At 40.5% G+C, this 18,426-nt stretch overlaps 1 protein-coding gene across 2 annotated transcripts in view; it reads left to right on the top strand.

Moving 5' to 3' along the window:
• The window catches only part of CDH13 (cadherin 13), a 438,138-nt gene that overhangs the window by 147,110 nt on the left and 272,602 nt on the right, over positions 1–18,426 (top strand). For both annotated transcript variants that reach the window (XM_054269469.1, XM_054269468.1), the window contains exon 3: positions 6,851–7,059. In XM_054269469.1, the coding sequence (XP_054125444.1) occupies positions 6,851–7,059 (209 nt within the window). The remainder of the gene's footprint in view (positions 1–6,850; positions 7,060–18,426) is intronic.

The following is an 18,426-nucleotide window of genomic DNA, read 5'->3' as shown; positions in this document are numbered from 1 at the left end:
TAGTACTTGTTCTTCCAAAGAATCCAAATATAAATGTGTATTTGTCTTAAGCAATTCTTGTTATGTTGTGACGAACATTTCACTGTTGTTCATGTTCCCTCAATTTCTGACTCTCTGGATACTAAATAAGTCATCACTGTAATTTACTTCAGGGGCACATAAAGAAATTATATAAATGCAAGAAAATCATAAACATGCAGTGCAAGATAATAACCCACTGTTGCTTGTTGGATTTGTTAAAAAAAAAATTCTGTAGCAATTCTATTGCAGAGTTAGGGTAGCATTGAGCTGTATAAAAACCTTGAAAAAGGATTTTCATAAAATTCATTTTGTTCATTTTATTAAATGTTCAATAAGATTTTTTGTGTAAATACTTCAGTCACGCTAGAAGGAATCATTATTGCTGCAGGACTTTTAGATATAAAATAATGATAATATCATAACTTCAGGAACAACCTGTCTGATTTAACTGTTGACAGTGTCTTGTCTGGATATTATTCTGCCCTCAAATTTTCATGGGGCAACACTTTTTCCTTCAGCTGCTCAGGTATTTTTGCAGCAAACCAGCAGAAACACACAGGCCGTGGGCTCACTGCCAGAACTCGTGCTCAAGAGATGGTTTGAAGGCACCTCAAAGGCAGAGAAAGAAGCTGTTTCTCCTAGTGGACCTTTTTGTTGGCTTGAAAGGCAGGATTTGTTTGGTTTCCCAGCTCCTGTGCCTGTAGCTGTTGTGGCAGCTTCCTCTCTCGTTCTGGGATGGATTCAGGTAGTCCAGATGTGCTGTTCCAGGTGGATTTATGGTATCCAGTGTGGGCAGGATAGCTCAGCCCTTGGAGCCTGGTTGCACTTGGTGTTTGTGCAGTTGGAGGTGCTGAGAGCTGTCCCAGAGCTGGGAGCCCTTCCCTCCCCAGCCCCTCTCCCTTTCCTCACTCACTCTCACTGCTAACAACAGCCTCTCCAGGTCACGGTGCTTTATGAATTTTTATACACAGCCACAGCACTCAGAAGCATTTCCATTTGCCTCAGCCATCACTTTTCTCCGTGGTTAATGAGGCTCAGCCTCTCTCACTTCCCTGTTTTGAGCAGAGCTGGGGGATCCCTGCTGGGCTGGCAAGTTAAGTTGCCTTTGTGCAGCTGTAATGTGCTTTTCTTGCACCTCCAGACCCCTCACAGATACACCTTCTGACTCGTGCCTTCAATAGGATCTAAAGTTATTTGCTAGAAAGGAGAAGGAAAATAATGCAGAAGATAATATTGCTTTGATGTTGTAATTCCCACGGATTTGAGCAAGGCTAGATTATATTTCCAAAAAGCATCTTCATATTTATTGATAGAGCAATTAAGTCTGTATTTTCAATGTGAAATTTCCACATTCAGGAGTAATTTTGTTGCTTGTTATGATGAGCTAACAGAAAAATATGAATACCTGTACACAGAGATGTACAGAGTTAGTTTTGGTGTGCTTATAGATAAATATGTGTATTTATATATTCAGAATACCTCTGTGGAGATTTCACCAGAGAGAAAATTATGGATTAGTATTTCTGTTCAAAACAAATTAAACTGCTGAGAATTAAACTCAGAAAAAAAAAAATTGCTTTGGAAGTGGAATATATCAGACCAACATATGCTTTTGAATTCAAACCTATTTCAGCTTGTTTTCTTTCACTTTAGTTTATAAGAAATGCAACTGCTAACCTTTCAATGTTTTAAAATGGTATCCTTTAAAACATCTGTGGGTCATTATCATAAATATGACAGTGGTGTAGAAACCTCACATTTGTAATGTATCATAACAGGGAAAATGGAATGCACTGAGAGGAGGAATCCCAGGAACATGAGTTTCCTTGCTGAGATTTATAAAGGTTAATATTTCCAGTTAAAACTTTTCCCATCATTGCAGTAATGGACTTGGGATCCTGCACAAGTTTTTCCACCAGATCTTTTCGTGATAATAATCTCAAAAATCAGTGATTAAATCCTTGGCATCCATGTAGGTATTGCTAATAATGAATATTGCTTGGTGGAAAGAAATATTCTGTAAAATTCACATGTGAATTTTACAAAAAAGGAGTAAAAGTCTAACACAGGAGGCTGAGAAATGAGCAGAGGGCGATGAATGACACTCATGTTTTTCACTGGGAGCTGCTTGGCAGTGTTTTCATTTTGCTTGCATGGAGTTTTGGAGCCTGCCTCGTAGCATGTGGCATATTAGGCACAATAAAGATGTTCATTTGGCAGCTGGAGCACGACTAGGAACATCAAAAGAGTCATGGATGCGTCAATAAATGAAGAACTCCACCCTCACATAAATATTAGATGCCTGTTTTAATTGCCCATTGAATTCGTGTCAGTGACATTCACTTGTCATGCCTGGTGCAGCATTACCAACGTTTTAGTTTGGGGCTAGAGCTGATCTGTTGCTATTATTCATGTTTTGCACTTTTGTAGCACCCTGAGCACCAAAGAGGAATCATTTTGTTGCAGGTGCTGTACAGACACAGAGTGAACAGGTGGCCTTTGCTCTGAGGAGTTTAAATTCCAGTTAAAGTCCTCAAGCTCTAATGCAGAGTGAGTGTGCAGGAGAACATGGGAATTTTGGGGTGTGTCTGCAGCCCCTCTCATCAGGCTGCCACTCACCCAACCTGTTATAATGCACGTGGGTAGTGGGAAAAATGTCATTTATCCATCTCAGGGCTTCCCTCACACCTCATCTCTGTGACAAATGCATGAACATCACAAACATCATCACACAGACCATATGTTAGCAGGGCTGCCAAGCAGCCAAGTGTTGGATATTCAGAGAGCACCTTTGCAGCTCAGGCTGACACCTTCCACAGCTGATATCCACAACTTCTGTCTCATTTCTTGTTGCACTGGTTGGTACTTGGGGACAAAAGGAATAATTAATTAATAATACTTTAGAGTTTTTACATTTCTATACTGGTTTTGTGTACAGAGCAAGATTTTTTTTCACCAGAGAAAGGAACTAAAAATCCTATTTTCTTTGTATTTAATGGGCATTTACAATGTACAGGTTTGGTTAAGAAGTAGATGTGATGCCATGGATGGGAAATCTGAGGAAGCTGATGAAGCTGAAACTCCTCAGAGCTCTCCTGAGTGCCTGGCAGGGAAGGTCAGTGTGGCCAGTGCCAGCCTCAGCTCCATGGGCTGTGTAGCTGCTCCTGGAACCTGCCAGAGGCAGCTCAAGTACTGTAAATTTTGGGTATCTGGCTCTTCCCCAGAAGCCACACGAGTTTAAGGAATCAAAAATTCCAGTGAGGAGCTTCCTGGGGATGCAATTCAATCTCAGGTGATGTTCCCTGCTCAGCCCAGTCCACAGACAGCACCACCCTGATAAGGTCCACATTTGACTAGGGATTTTATCTAAGGCTCCAGATCTCCTCAACTCTCAACAATTGGTTTCAGTTTCCTCCCTGTTGGCCCTGAGGCCAAATAATCTCCAGTGTTCTCTATCCCTGTGATCACTTCCTCTCCTCCCACTTCTAATTTCTCTCCTACATATCAGTACTTCTCAGAGCCTTTTGAATTTCTTTCCTTCTCCTTGCTATTAACCTCACCAAATACTCTCATTTCTGTGGTAGGACTGGGAATTGAAAGCATCAGTGCTTTTGGATGAGATATGGTAAAAAAAAAAAACCCCAGTTTCCCACTTTCAAAGAACTCTGCCTCAGCCCTTTTTGGAAAAAGTTGCAGGGTTTTGTGAAGCAAGATGAATAGACAGCAAAGTATAAAAGGTTTAAAAGTGTCAAATTCTTACTTCCAAGGGAATATAGAATAGATTCAAGTGCTTCTCCTGATTCCATGTGCCAAACCTGCAGGTGGCCTTTGAATTTCCCCAGAGCATGCAGATGGCAGCGATGCGGGGATCCCAGGGCTTGTGAGCCCTGAACAGAGAGGTGGGAGCAGAGCACCCCCAGGCAGCTCCTCCCTGCCTTAGAAACAAAACCCTTTGTGTTTAAAAAGAGTTTGTCCTTTTCTTCAAAGGCACCTGGACTGTTTGGCTGGGTGATGCTACAGCTCTGAACCATGACATTGGATTTTAAGGGATTACTTTATTATAGTTGTCTTTGGCTTTAAAGTTTTTTAGAACTTTTTATTCCTGATATAATTTCTCAGAGGCCAATGCTAATTTTTTTCCAATTGTAAGCTATTAATAGTTAATCAGCAGCAGTTTTTGATTATGAAAAGACATATTTATTCAGAGAATCACAGACTGGCTTGAGTTGGAAGCCATGCAGGGCCATGCAGTCCCAAACCCTCTGAAGTGGGAAGAGATGCCACCAATACAATAAGTTCCTAGACCTTGTTTCATTGGGCTTTTTAAAAATACTCTGTTGGGTTGTGTGCTTTTTTAGGGGATTAAAAAATAAGAGACTTGTACTTCACAAAGGCTGCAATCTAAGCAGTATCTATACAGTGGTTTGTATAGAGAATTTCAACTTCCCACATTCGTAGTGACAGGAAAATATTGCATTTTTTTGGTTGATAGCTTCAGGAAATTGAAGTGAGTTTATTAAACACCTGCCATAAACCCAACATCAACTGCAAAGGGTGGTTTTTCACCAGGCAGATTTTTCTCAGGGAGCAAAATCCTCAAAACCCTCCTGTGGGCACCAGACCCTTCCTGGGAGCAGTTCCCAGCCTGGGAGTGTGGGCACCAGCACACTCTGAGCACTCTGAGATTGCTCTAAGCTGCTGCTGCTCCCAAATTCAGTGGTTTTCCCTCCTGGTCCTCCTTCAGTACAAGACTTTGCAGGCAGGATGTGCCACCTGACAGCCCGAGATAGGTTTGTCTGGAGACACTGCAGTGTCTGTGGGAAAAGAGGTTTTGTTTCTTTTTTTATTTATAATCCCTCTTGCTTTCAGCAAAATTCAATGCAACACCAAATGAGCTGATGAAATTCTGGTTTTGTGTCCCGCTGTGAATGCAAGGATAGTTCTCTTGCCCTACAGTAAAGTGGAGGAAATGGGAGCAGTTTTTATTTAGTTAAAAACATGTAATTGAGCTGAAGCCTCGTGCAGCAGCAGATCCTTCAGCTGCTGTGGGAGTTTTTATGCCAGAGCCCATGGTGTCTGTCAGAGAGTTTGGGCTCTCCTCGGGAAGGGAATTGTCTGGTGTGAATTCACAGGGTCACGGCTTCGTGGGGTGCTTTTAATTTTGTCTTGTTCTCAGCATCCACGTCTCTTCTAATTGGCAATTAAATTCATTTCCCCCAAGTCGTTTCTGTTTGGCCAGTGATGGTAATTAGTGAGTGACCTCCCTGTCTTCATCTTTTCCATCCTTCTCCTCAGTTCTGCTGAGGTGGGGCAGTGACGGGGCGGCTGGGAGCAGCCCAAGGCCAACCCTCCACACTTGCTTTGGTAAATAGCGCCTCACATCTCTTCTTGTGCCTTATTCTGCTTGAATGCTTGAGGTTTTGGCATTGTTTAATTGTTAATCCAACCCATCTCATCAACATTCATCATAAAATGAAGTTGTAAATTCTGGAAACAATGATGGTTCTTTTTCCCTGTGGTGTTGTGCTTTGCAATTGGATCCCAGGGAATGCTCAGAAAGGAAGGATCAACATGAGGTCCTCTGGCAGCCCTGTCTTCATGTTGTTCTGCCTGGAGAGAAATACAGAATTGCATGAAGAGGATTTCTGTGTAACTTGCCAGGAGTGTTGAGTGGTCACCCACCATGAGACTATACCTGTGCTTTAGTTATAGAAATTCCACAGCCAGGAAGAGTTTAGGGATTGGCCATAAGAGACTCTGGCATTGTTTCTCTTCCTTTAAAAATTGCCCCAGTACAAGAAGTGTATACAGTGAATTTAAACAATTATGTCAAGTCTTTTATTTTGTAGTAAAACTCCATTGTTGTTGATTTTATGTAGCTGGTATCACTGTCTGCAGTTTTTTCTGAAATTGTAATGCAGTTTTTAAAGATCCAGGGGAAGTGAAATGTAAAATAAAAATAGTGAGAGCATACAGGTAAATGAAAAGTCTGCAGCAGCAGTAACTCTAAGAGAAGGTAGGGAATACAAAACAGGCTGTCTGCAGAAAAACCTTTCACATGCAAATATATTGTTCAGAGATGTCAAAACCTGAAAAGTTCATTTAGCAATTGCAAGTTTGTGGTGAAGATCTCTTACTGATATAGCTGGTAGTTAAATTCCTAATATTTTATCCAGTATTTTGTACAAAATTACTCAGAATAGAAATTTGAGACAAAGTCTCAAATCTTTGTGCTTTAGGAATGTTTTCCTCTTTATGCCAGCTTTCCTAAATATTTTAAACTTTCCATGTAAAGTGAAACAGGATTATTGAGAGCTGCTGTCCAATTAAAAGTTCTAACGATCCTTAGGTACAGAGCAGCTCATGGACTGTGTGACAATCCTGGCAGTAAGAAATGCTAGAGCTCAGTTTTTCAGTTTTATATAACTTTTGCAGTAGCCTGGGGCTGAATATTCTGTAAACAACCAGTGCTGAGCCTAAAGATGTGCTGGATATCTGAAAGCACTTTGCCACAGAAGAGCCTTTGGAGCTCCTGGGCTGGGATGGGGAGCACAAGGAGGTCTGATCCCAAAAGGCTCATGTCCAAAGTGTTTTATTTATCTGCCACCCAGTTAGACTGGTCAAAGCCTCTTCATCTTCCTTTCTTTCATTCATACATTTCTTTATGAAGAAGAATAAAAAAAAATAGAATTTCTTTGAAAGTTTTTTTCCTTTGAGAGGCATTTCTTCCCAAATCTTTAGACAAGCTAATAACATAAAGATATCTGAAGCTTGTATTCCAAAGTGGATACTTACAATATGTTTTTTCTTTTTTTTCTTTCACCCCCAGTGAAATTTGATGACTGCCAGGGGAACAACAAATTGAACTTTGAAGTTTCTAACCCAGACTTTAGAGTGGAACTCGATGGGAATTTGGTTGCACTCAAGAACGTATCAGAAGTTGGCAGAGCCTTGTTTGTGCACGCGCGGTCGGAGCATGCCGAGGATATGGCAGAAATCTTTATTCTTGAAGCAAATGAAAAACGTGGGGCATTAAAGGTAAGAGAAATACCAAAGATTAAAAAAAAAAATAAAAAGGGCCAAGGAGATGCTGCTGCTAAATATTTACCTGTGTCGCCTAGGATTGTAGGCAATTTTAATCTGTTAGCAGAGATCAAAATCAGTCTTCAGTGCAGATATTGCTGTAACATTTTAGCTCTTAGTTTAATTTGTGATGCAAATTTCCCGGGTTGAGGAAGATGTATTACATCTTCAGGTGGGGATGCTAAACATTCATAAAGATTTTATTCAAATGAAAGAGCCCAAGTATGAAAATTGACTGTGTCTTCCAATGTATGTTATGCCAGGTAATCACAGTTTGGCCACAACTAAAAATGGAAAATCATAGTTTAAATGTGTAATTTAGAATTTACAGAACCTTCACATCTTGCTCCGAGTCTAAGTGTGTGGGAATGAATTTTGTGTAATTTAAATTTTCATATTGGTCTGCTTATCTGACATTGTTGGGTGGTAAACTGCTTAAACATCTCCGCACAAACAGTGGCACACATTTACACTCTGTCTCTGTACCCTGCTGATTTTTTTTCTGCTCTGTCCACTGAATATTTTGTCCTTTCTTTCCCTCTCCTGAATTTCAGTGTAAAACAAACCTCATCCTTAGGGGGATAAAGCACTTCAGAAATTGAATTGAATTATTATAAATGGAATTATTTACTTCACACCCCTGCAAGTAACAAAAGGAGATGTGAGATAGCTTCACTTCTGTGTCCTGGCATTTAGGAGAGAGAGGCAGGCAAGGTTGTGGCTTACTAGGCAATTAAGCCTGGTACCTTTCCAGACCTATAATTTCACAGAAGTGTAAAGAAACTTTGATAAAAATGACTGATCTGCTGTCTTGATTTGGTATTTAGACATTCAATTGCCAGCATTCTCCTTATATTCCCAACAATATATTAGTATAACTTAAGCCTTCCATTATAAAAACAAATTATCCTGAGGAGAAAGGTTGAACAACCTTCTGAAAGTCCGTGGCTGAGGAAAGGTTTTGCTCTGCACTTTAAGCAGCACACCATGTGAATATGGATTGCTAGCAGGAGAGAAAGAACCAGAATGCGTAAGCTGATCAGAACACTGAAATGGAATTTAATTTTATGTAAATATGCCGTTTCTTCACAAAATTAAATTTTAAGGCAGTCATACTCAAGGGAGTCTCTTACTTGGAGGAGCTGTGAGTTTAGGACCACAGGCTGCCAAATTCTGAGTAGGAAAGCTACACTTGAGGAGCAAGCTGGGCACTTGGCTGTCCTGTGCCTCAGACTAGCAAGCCTTGCTCCTTCTGGTGCATTCACAAGAATGTTCAAATGGTTTTATTTTGAAACCTTAGGAGCAGTTTCAAAACGGGGATGATCATTCTCTGGTTAGAAGTTACTAAAACCACTGAGGAGTTTGAGGTGTCTCTGACAGGAGGCCTGGAGTTAAACTTCAAGGGATTGGTTTATGTGTGAAGATTTGACTCTCTGAGAATCACATTCTGAAGATTTATTCTGGTTTTCTTAGAGAAGCAGCCCTTCCATATCTGTGAGGAGAGATATTCTATGAAAGTTACAATCTAGGGAAAATCTTGTCAGATATTCTATGGAAGTTACAATCTAAGGAAGATCTTGTCTCATGAGCAGGAGTTACAGGGTGTGTATTTGCACAGATTGTGACAAGCTCTGTCAGCGACCTTTTGCCTTTACATTCTGTTTGGGTTCTGGGGTGTCTCCCCTCAGAATGTTCCAGCAATATTAATTGTTGCCTAGTGTTGAAATCTCTCTCCAGACTACATTTGAAAGCCAGGGCTGCTTTGGCCCCACTCCTGGATTCTGTTCCAACCACTTTGTGTTGTTTCAAAGAGAGAAAACCAGACTAAATCGGGCAAATTCTGCCACTTGCCAGCCTTTCCTCACAGGTGACAGTATCACAACATCGTCCCAACCTGCATTCGTCACCTCTTTCTGGATTTTAATATTCTGCCCATAAGCAGCTGATTACCCATTTCAGGTGGGATTTAGTGTCTGCAATGCCATCGTGAGTTACATGATGCCTCATTGTGTCCTGGGAAATCCATCTAGTGAGAATCACCCCTCCTTCAAGGGAATATAAAAATCTCTGGGGCTGGCTGTCCTGCTCTGGCCTCACCCAGTCCTCTGTAGCTGTTAAACCAATATTTCTTCCCAAACTTTTTCATCTATTTGCCTATTTTAAACACCACACAGACAGTGTTGTCTTTCTGTTTGTGATACTTGAGAAGGATATAAAGACTGCAGTGTCCTATCTAAAGTGATTTTATGATAAATTTGAACTTAATCCTGTACTTTTGCAGTCTAAATGTGTCAGCACGGAAACAGCAGAACTGCTCCATCTGTTTATGCAAGGAGCCTTGGCTAAGAAATGCTGAGATGGAACCTCAGTAATTCAGCATAATTCTGTGGGGTTAAGATGAGCACATGCTGGAGCAGTGCTTAGCATTCAGTACTTAGAGAACTGTACCTTGTCTAATTAGGGGATAAGTAGTTCTTAAGTATTTCCCCACTGCCAGCAACTGCCATTTCTTTTCTGAAAGCGTGTAACCTACATCTGTGAAATCCCATTGTTAATGTTGCTAATTGCAGATTCCCAACGTGTTTGGGAATGGCTCTCAACAATGATTTCTGATGTGCTGACTGGCACTTGTAGCCTAGGAACAGAGAGTAGCTCCTAAAACTTTCTGATTGCTACCAACCATACTTTGGATGAATATGGAAATTATTTAGAGGTGCAATCTGGAATGTGCAGAAAAGCCTGGAAAGATGGGGGATGATTCCAGCTGGCCTCACTGATCCATCCTATGCGATAAACTAAATTAACTTCATGGCCAGAGTATAATCATTAACTGTTGGAATATCACTTAGTATTTATCTGTTATTTGCATCTTAAGGGCCTGTTTTCCTTCCCTTCTGCCAGAAGCATAACAGACCTGCAGAGCCTGCAGCTCTCCATCCAGGGGTGCCATGGCTGCAATATGGGCAGAGGTGGTTCCTCAACCACGGGCCAGCTTGGCCATGGTCACACAATCTCCTGCAGGGGCAGATCCTGCATTGCTGCTTTCCCTGGTGTCTGCATGTCTAACATACCTTAAACTCCATCAATCTCTGCTACAGATATTCATTCATGCAGAAATCTGTCCATCAGATTCCACACTGGATTCCAGATCAGCCTCCAGTTGGAATTGGTTTCTGCAGCCTGCTGGATGTGCCTCCTCCCTCCTATGATTTTGGATAGATGCACTGGTCTCTATCTTGACAGAGAGGAATATTCCCAAAAATCTTCCTTCATTTCTGAGAGGCTTTTTAATGTAAGTGCACAGAAGAGCCTGTGACAGGTGGAACAGTTAACTCTTTAATGGTTTTGTGCCTGTACACCCTTGGAGCCTGATGCAATCAGTGCTCAGTGAAAAAGAGGAATCCCACATGCGTTTCCCATGGAGCAGTGCTGGTGAGCAATGGAACATTCCTGTGAGGAATGCTACTCACTTCCAAAAATTTAGAAAGGTTTATTAAAACCCTATCAAAAACACAGCAGAAGACTGAATAGAGAAAAAATTAAGACGGGAGCAGAGGATTTTCCCCACCATGTGCTCACACACACAATGGACGTTTCACCTTTTAACCCTTTAGCCCTTTCCGAAGTTCTGTCCATTGACTCCTTCTCTGTTCAGTTGAGGAAAACACTTCCTTAAATCTTTCATGGAGGTCAGGTGCTGCCATGGTAATGAGCCAACCCTCCCAAATGTCCCAAACCCAGGCCCCTCCCTGATAACAACACAAGGGGTGTAAAACCCAACTGTAAACCTATAAAATTTCTCTTAACATACATACATGATATTTGCCTTTTAATTGTGGGAGTCAAGCATCCAATCACTCATCTATCACATTCCCCATGGAATGCCAGTGTTGGGATGTGCCTTGCCCTGCCTGTGCCCTGCTCTGCCCAGCGTTTGCTTGATGCCCTCTCACACAGTCAAGACTGGAGTGCTTGGGGATATTAAGAAGAGACCTGGAAATGTTTTGATTCACCCAGAATTCCCCAAATGAACTTTGGATTCATTCTGAATAATTCAGAGAATTGCTAAGCCTCAAATCCCTAATGGAAAAATAAATCACTCATAAACCCTAGCTGAGGAGAAAATGGCTGAGCCAATGACTGGCAGCATTCTCTCCTTTTTTAAACTTGTGTCTTGTCCAATGCTTGATCCCTGCTTTGTTTTATGGAGAAAGTAGGACAACTGAAAGTTGGAAATTTCGTCTTCTCTGAACATGTGTCCAGACATTAGAGGATTTATGTATTTATTGAAAGAGTCGGGTTTTGTGGAAGGCAGAAAGCGTTGCCAGGCTTTTTTTGAGCCTCATAATAAATGGTGAGTTGCAAAAGGTGGCAAGCTGAGACTTGAACTTTGTCCTCCAAGGCTAAATAAAATGGTGTCTGCTGGTCCTGGTCCCCCTCTGAAATCTAGTGCTGGTTTTAATGAACATACCCTCAGCGTACTGAGAGCTAAAAGGAAACCTTGGGACACAATCTGTCTCTGCCTCTCTGTGTTGGCAGCCTTTATTTTTTTTTTTTTTTCCTTCCCCACAGCAAAGGGAGTTATTTAGAACTTTTATTTGCTACACCATTACAGACACAGGGTGAGGGGTGGAGGGGAGTGAGATATCAAGAGTCTGGCACCAGAGCAGATAAGAGGGCAGGCAGATATTCAGAAATTCCAGGCTAGTAGTAACTTCACTGCATGGTGCTCAGCAGTCTTCCATACAGAAGGATGAAATGATTAAATAGAAACTGTCAAACCCTCAGGACACATTTCAGGCACTAGATAGAAAAGGAACAGGAGAAAGAAAAGAAGAGATAAGGGTGAGGAGCACACCCAGAGACAGCATGTTGTAGACAGAGTTTAAAGCCATCTCCAGCAGCAGCTCAGACTGAAGGAAATGAAGTTGCCCCAGTGCTGTTACTTTGTCCAGTGCACTTTGTACCAGCCAGGGGCTGGGCAGAAGCTGCTGTTTCTTTTCCCTTTGTCAAATCTCTGCTTTCCCCAATGCCAGCACTCAGCTGTTACAGCGGCCTCAGCAGCCTGGCTGGAAACTTCCCTGCAGACCCAAATCCTCATTCCTACCAAGCCTCTGCCTTTTGTGCAAGTTGCTTTCTGCCTGTGCGTGTTTCCTAAAGTATCAAACAGAAATAATGAAACTAAGCTCCTTGGATTTAAACCTTAGCATTTCTTGTTTGTGTCTTGCTCTCTGCTTATCCCCACAGGATAGAGATTGCAAATATTATGGATATGAGATAAAAAGTGCCTAGAGCCTTAAATCCTACATGTATGGCTTTCTGCCTTAGAAAGATGATAACGGATCAATAATCTTATTATGAATCAGGATTCTCTCACAGCAGAAAATATTCAGGCGAGGAAGTGTGAATAGTTGAGTTTAGTCATCTGGCAATTCAATAAGTTATTTGGAAAATAAGATCAAGAATCAGCCTCTCTGATATAGCAGGCAATCGTTCCCATTAATGTATATTAGCATTTTTCTGTTTAGAACAGAATTCCAAATAGGCTGAAAATGACTGTGCAGAGGTATGGAGATGGACTCTCATATGAGATATTGACAAACAGGCTCCAAGAGCTCCATGTTATTAGATTTTGCATATAGCAGTTGCAGCAGAAAGGGATGCACTGCATAAATAAAATACCATGTTTTGCATTTAATTTTAGAGGCACAAAATTGAATAAGTCACAGGGGGTGCATCAATACCTATGATACGTTTGAGTTATTATACTGATCAAAACTGTGTACAGAATGCCATTTCAAGAAAAGCTGAGGAGATCCCTTGCCTTCAGATATGAAAGTGTCCTTCAGGCATATAAAGAAGGATTTTCTTAAAGATCAAACAACAAAAAAAGTCATTTTCTCACTGTTCAGTTTTGCAGAAAGTTTAACATATGAACATTCTCCTAGCCATTAAGTTATTAAGTTGTTATCACTCCTGTTACTTTTGTTATCACACTGCAAACACATATTGACTTGGAATTCATGCATCAAAAGCTGAGGTAAAAGTGATCTTAGAATTTAATACCTGTTTATTGCTGGCATTTTCGTAAATGACTTTTCCGTGCTATAATCACCACTGAATAGATTTTTTTTTCTTTTAAAGTCTGCAATGCTACTTTTAGGATTGCACAAAATACATCTCAATTAATGTCAATGAAAGCAAGAGCTTGTTCTCATCAATGGGTCATTCTCTACTGTCATTTAACTGCCTTTTAAACAATATTTTTATAAAAATCATCTGTGCAGACCACTTGCTGTCGCAGGAAACAACAAAGACCTCCTTTTATAGCAGAAATCTCCTCAACCTCTTTTCCACAGAAATTCCAATCACCTATTTTCCCTTTTTATGCCTCAGCCTGTTCCAGAAGCTGCTGAAATGGTCAGATTCCAGAGGGTTTCAGGTGAAGCCCTGGAGCAGGAGCTGTGCCTGGCAGTGCTGTGGCTCCCCTGCCTCTTTGCTGGGCAGTTTTTGGGTGTCCCTGCAGTGCCCCCCAGAGCAGCTCTGATTTAATGGACACCCACACTTCTGCAGCCTCCCCTCCCCTCCAGTGCCGGGCTTGTGCTTCCTCAGGCCTGCTCTGAATTCCCCCTTCCCCAGCACCAAGGAAATGCAGGTTTCATATCCACTGGCTTTGGAGTTTGCTCTGACAAAGATCCATTTATCTGAGAATTATTATGGTGCCAAGAGATGTGGCAGTTGCCATAGCAACAATTACATATTGTGTTGAATACCAGAGTAAATGCTATAAAGAACAGGAGCCACTGGTGGTTTTCATTAATTTAATGTTCCTTTTTTGGACAAAGTGTGACTCATAAATTTATTCACTGTGTGTGTAAGTGCCTAGATCAAATGTGTGGGCTCGCTTTCCTCCTCTTTCCCTCAGTGTGCAACTTCAGCATGTAAATGAGAAGTACTTGGTTATTTAAGGAGAGAAAAATGGTCTTATAGACTGGAAACATGAATAATTGCCTGTGAAACAAGAAGGTGTTAACTTCCCTGAGTGTTCAGTGCCTCTCTGTGAGTAATCTACATTCAGATTCCATGTGAGCCAGGGTGTAGTTATCCAGGAAAAGGCACTTTGTGCTCCTCAGTGGCAAGGAGGGCTAAGAACTGAATGTGTTTAGCAGTGATTCAAAGGTGAAATTGGATTATTTTTGAGACAAACACAGACCTTGTTAACGATTTCAAATTATTTAGAGACTAATGTGAAATGACAGTCAAAATTCTTTGCAATGAATGTATTTTATTAAAAACCAGTTACAAACAGATTTCCTTTCAGCCCTGAGCTGCATTTAGGGTGCTCAGTTGGTTCTCCCTGCTGCAACAGGTACCATTTCATTGTGGCTTGATGTGCTTCTGGTGGAAACTTCAGGTTTTTGTGGAAACTCGGAAACAGATGCAGTTCTAGAATGCACCAATTTTATTCTGTTTTCCTTTAAAACACAAAGAGGTCATATCCTCCTTCCATAAGACCTCGTGGCAAAGCTTCCACAAACCTCAATGAGAGTACTTGCTCAAGGGTTGTTAAAATCTTGTATTTGAACTAAAATTGATTCTGGCACATAATGCCAAGAAATACCTATTTACTTCTTGTGACTAAAACATTTTATGAGAATTTGAATGATGGATTAATTATCTGTAGATGTTTTGAATTTAATTAGCTTCTCTTTATGATTTCTACATTAACTGTCCTTTATCCATAAAAAGAAAGAATCCACTAAATGTTGTGGATGAATGATAAACCATCATGCATTGGCATATAATTATTTTTCCAGTATTTTTTGTTCTGTGTTTGGCCTGGAAGTATTCTGGAACAGACAAACTGTGCCAATCCTATGCCCTAATCTTTGGAGATTGATGGAGTCCTATGGAAACTCATGACAGAGGTGTGGGGAACATTTAAAAGAAAGCCTTTGTGAAAGGTTTGAATTTAAAATTCATGTAGTAAATGAGGATATAACTAAGAAAGCAAGAGGCTAAGCATGATTTAGTAGAACATTAGGTGAGATCATAAAGGATAAGTAGATTTCTCTTAGGGTATGTAATATCTTTCATTTCTAAAGTGGCTTTCATCCTATAAGATCCTCAAAGAGCAACTATTAAGTACATGGGGACAGAATGTGTGTGTGCCTGTCTTAATACAAACATCTCTAAAAAGAGGCATTTGCATAGATATCTTTATTTTTGATACTTATTTCATAATAGTTTTTCCCATCAGGGTAGGAACAGAGTCTTCTTAAATGAGGGATTAGGGAAAAGGAGCTGGCAATTTTGATATGATATCAGAATTGCCATGACAGCCTTAATGTCCTCAAATCCATCATAAAAAAGAGATGTTACAGAAACCAAGAGAATGTGTGCAAATGAGGGTAGAGAAGAAAAAATTGTCCATTTATTCCATGGTTGTTCTTTCATCCAGCACCAGGAGTGATGCAGTTGGTGCATCACAGCTACCCCAGATCCACCTGAGAACTCTGATTTATTAAGGAACAGAGACAGTTCCAAGAGGAACTCAAACTGAGTTGTGCCCAAAACCAAGCTCAAGGTTCTTTTTTTTTTTTTTTTATGCCAGACACACAAAATATTGCTGCTGTTTTCCCACTCTCTGCTTCTCCCTCAGCTTCCAGAGGCAGCGTAGATTTGAGAGAGCCATGATAAGAGAAATTATTGACATGAAAAGATGATTCCCTGAGTAAGAGTTTAGCAATTTCTCTCACTGGACACATCAATAAGGATCTCTAATGATTGTCCCAATGTTTCCATGCTGATTTCCACAATCCCAAAGGAACATTTATTATGGTTATTAGAGTAACACCTATCTCAGCACACATCTTAAACATTTAATGGAGCATCACAGGATAAAAATCTACATTTGTCCTCCCCCAAGAATTGATTCTGCCGTTGCAAGAACAGATGGCTTTTTTTGGACCTAAAATTCCCTATTTTTTGATCATTACAATTTATGGTTGTTTCTTTGCATCTTACTTTGCAACTAGGCTTTTTTTTAAGTACCTAGAATAACTTGGCAACTTGAAGAATGTCAGAGTTAAAGCTTAGAGCAATTTGGTGTCTTCATAATAAACAACTCTGCTAATGCTTGCAGTCATCTTGGAGTTATTAATCATCCATCCCCTCACTTATTTCACCGCCAAATCAAACTGAATAACCTTTGCATTAAGCAGTTCATCTGTCTGAGGAAAAAAACCCAGTTTTGCTACTTAGTTTATACAGTTTCTCACTGAGAGGGCACCTGGGGTTGTGATTGCACAGGGAGAAAGTGCAAATCTAAAATCTCTCTAATGGTACCAACGGTGCTGCAGAATATTTGATGTGGCCAGGTAATGTCAAGGCAGTGTGGATGGACTGGTTTGGTTTGGTTTGTCTCAAAAAGGGTCAAACGTGTGACATGACCTGTGTATTTGTAAATGGAAGCTTGGAGTCTTATTTGTGTGTGTGTGGATTTCAGATTAGACATCTCTCCTGTGAATATAAATGTATAAATGATCAGATTTTATGGAGCTTTAAGGACTCTGCTAATAAGGAGCATCACAGAATTCAGCATTTTCCTACTCTCCTGATGGATAAAATCTTTTCAGAACTACTAGAACAAGTGTGCAAAATACATCCACTAGATGAAGATTTACATAAAAACCCAATTATCTTTCTTTAATTCTTCTAGAACCCATCTGAAGCTAAATGTTTGCTGGGCTTTTATTACGGTATTGAACACTCTTGCACTGTAGAAAGTTTTATCCTCTAATCAGCAGGGAAAAGGTGACAGTATAAGTTGTTTTTGGTTTTTTTTTTTAATCTGGAAGACCAAACCAAACTTTCATTCTCAGATATTGGCACAGAAATTTTTTGCCCAGGAAGTTCAAGGATGTGATCCCATGAAGAACTGGGAGATGATGGAGGCTTTATACCTGCACTGATATTAGGGTGCATTGGTATTACCTGAATTTTTGACCTACACAAAAAGAATACTAGCAAGAAATCAGTTCATGTTTGCACTCCTAATGCAGCTTTAAAGGCTGTATCAAAATGCAGAGGGCTCCCTTCAGGCCCAGCAGGGTGGTGATAAGGCAGCACGTCACCTCCCTGCTACAGGGGCCTCTCCAGAGCCAGATCGTTTTGATTTGGATATTGTTGAACTCAGGGACAAAAAAAATTCCAATAAATCCAAAATTCCTGATTGGCTGACAAACACTATGCATTACAGTTTCTTCTCTGCACAGAGAGAATTTTCTCATACCTGTAAATTTTTCTTTTTCCCTGAAGATGAAATAAAAATTCAGCTACTTCTGCTTGAAAAGACACTCCTGACTGCTGAAAGATGTGCTGGTGACAAAACCCCTGGTGGGAGGGCCCAGGTTACTCAGGGATTTACTCCAGCCTGGCATCATCTGCAACAAGAACATTCACACTAAATCTGTTCTTATTGCTGCCCTGCTACAAACTCTCAACTCTTGCTCTACTAAGATGATTATTACACAAATATTCTGTGTTTGCATTAATCCTGCCAGTCCTTTGCAGCAGAATGGCCTGCTAGAAAAAAAATACAACTTAGATTGAATTTCTGGTTTGGGAGATGGGGATTTCATGATTTGTTGTGATACTACCTCAGTCAAGAGTCATTGATTAATTCAGTTCTGTCATTGATTATATCAAAGCTGAACCTCCAAACTGAGAGGTTCATTGGAACTGCTCAGGTGTGTTTTATTTCCAGCTATGTCTGTGGAAACATGACTGATACATCAGTGTGGAATATTGAGGAGAGACTTTAACACAGTTAAGTGCTAACATTATAATTTCGGGTTGAGAAACATAATAGAGATACAGGAATATAGATATATAAGTTGAGATAAAAAAGAGGAACAATATTTGACAATTTTTCAACAAAGTCACGTTCCTGCATGACTGAAGACTTAAAATTGATACAGTTGGCTATTCTATCCACTCTGCTTCAATAACAACTGTAATTCGGTGCTAAAAGTTTTTATTTGTTTGTCCCACTTTTATTTTTCAGTGGAGGTGAATAGTTTCAGCAACAGGTCAAGGGCAAAACTGGAGCTCTCAGGCCTCATCCCTCGTGTGGATGTGCAGGGCAGCCTGAGAACCTTTCTGACTTTATTTGCAGACAGCTTCATTTTCTCTGTGCTGCTGTATTGTGTTGTCCTACCATTGTTTTCTCTCTTTCCCTCCACATCCAACACCTACCTTTTTGAAGCTGGTTTGGTCATTAAAGCCAGACTTGACCCTCAAAATTGACCCTCAAATCAG

This window comes from Melozone crissalis, unplaced genomic scaffold (assembly GCF_028551555.1).
Source record: "Melozone crissalis strain CALT ecotype California unplaced genomic scaffold, PUWL_Pcris_2 ptg000007l_1, whole genome shotgun sequence".
NCBI lineage: Eukaryota > Metazoa > Chordata > Aves > Passeriformes > Passerellidae > Melozone > Melozone crissalis.
The sequence above is the reverse complement of the archived record's forward strand: the minus strand, read 5'-3'. Positions and strand labels throughout refer to the sequence as shown.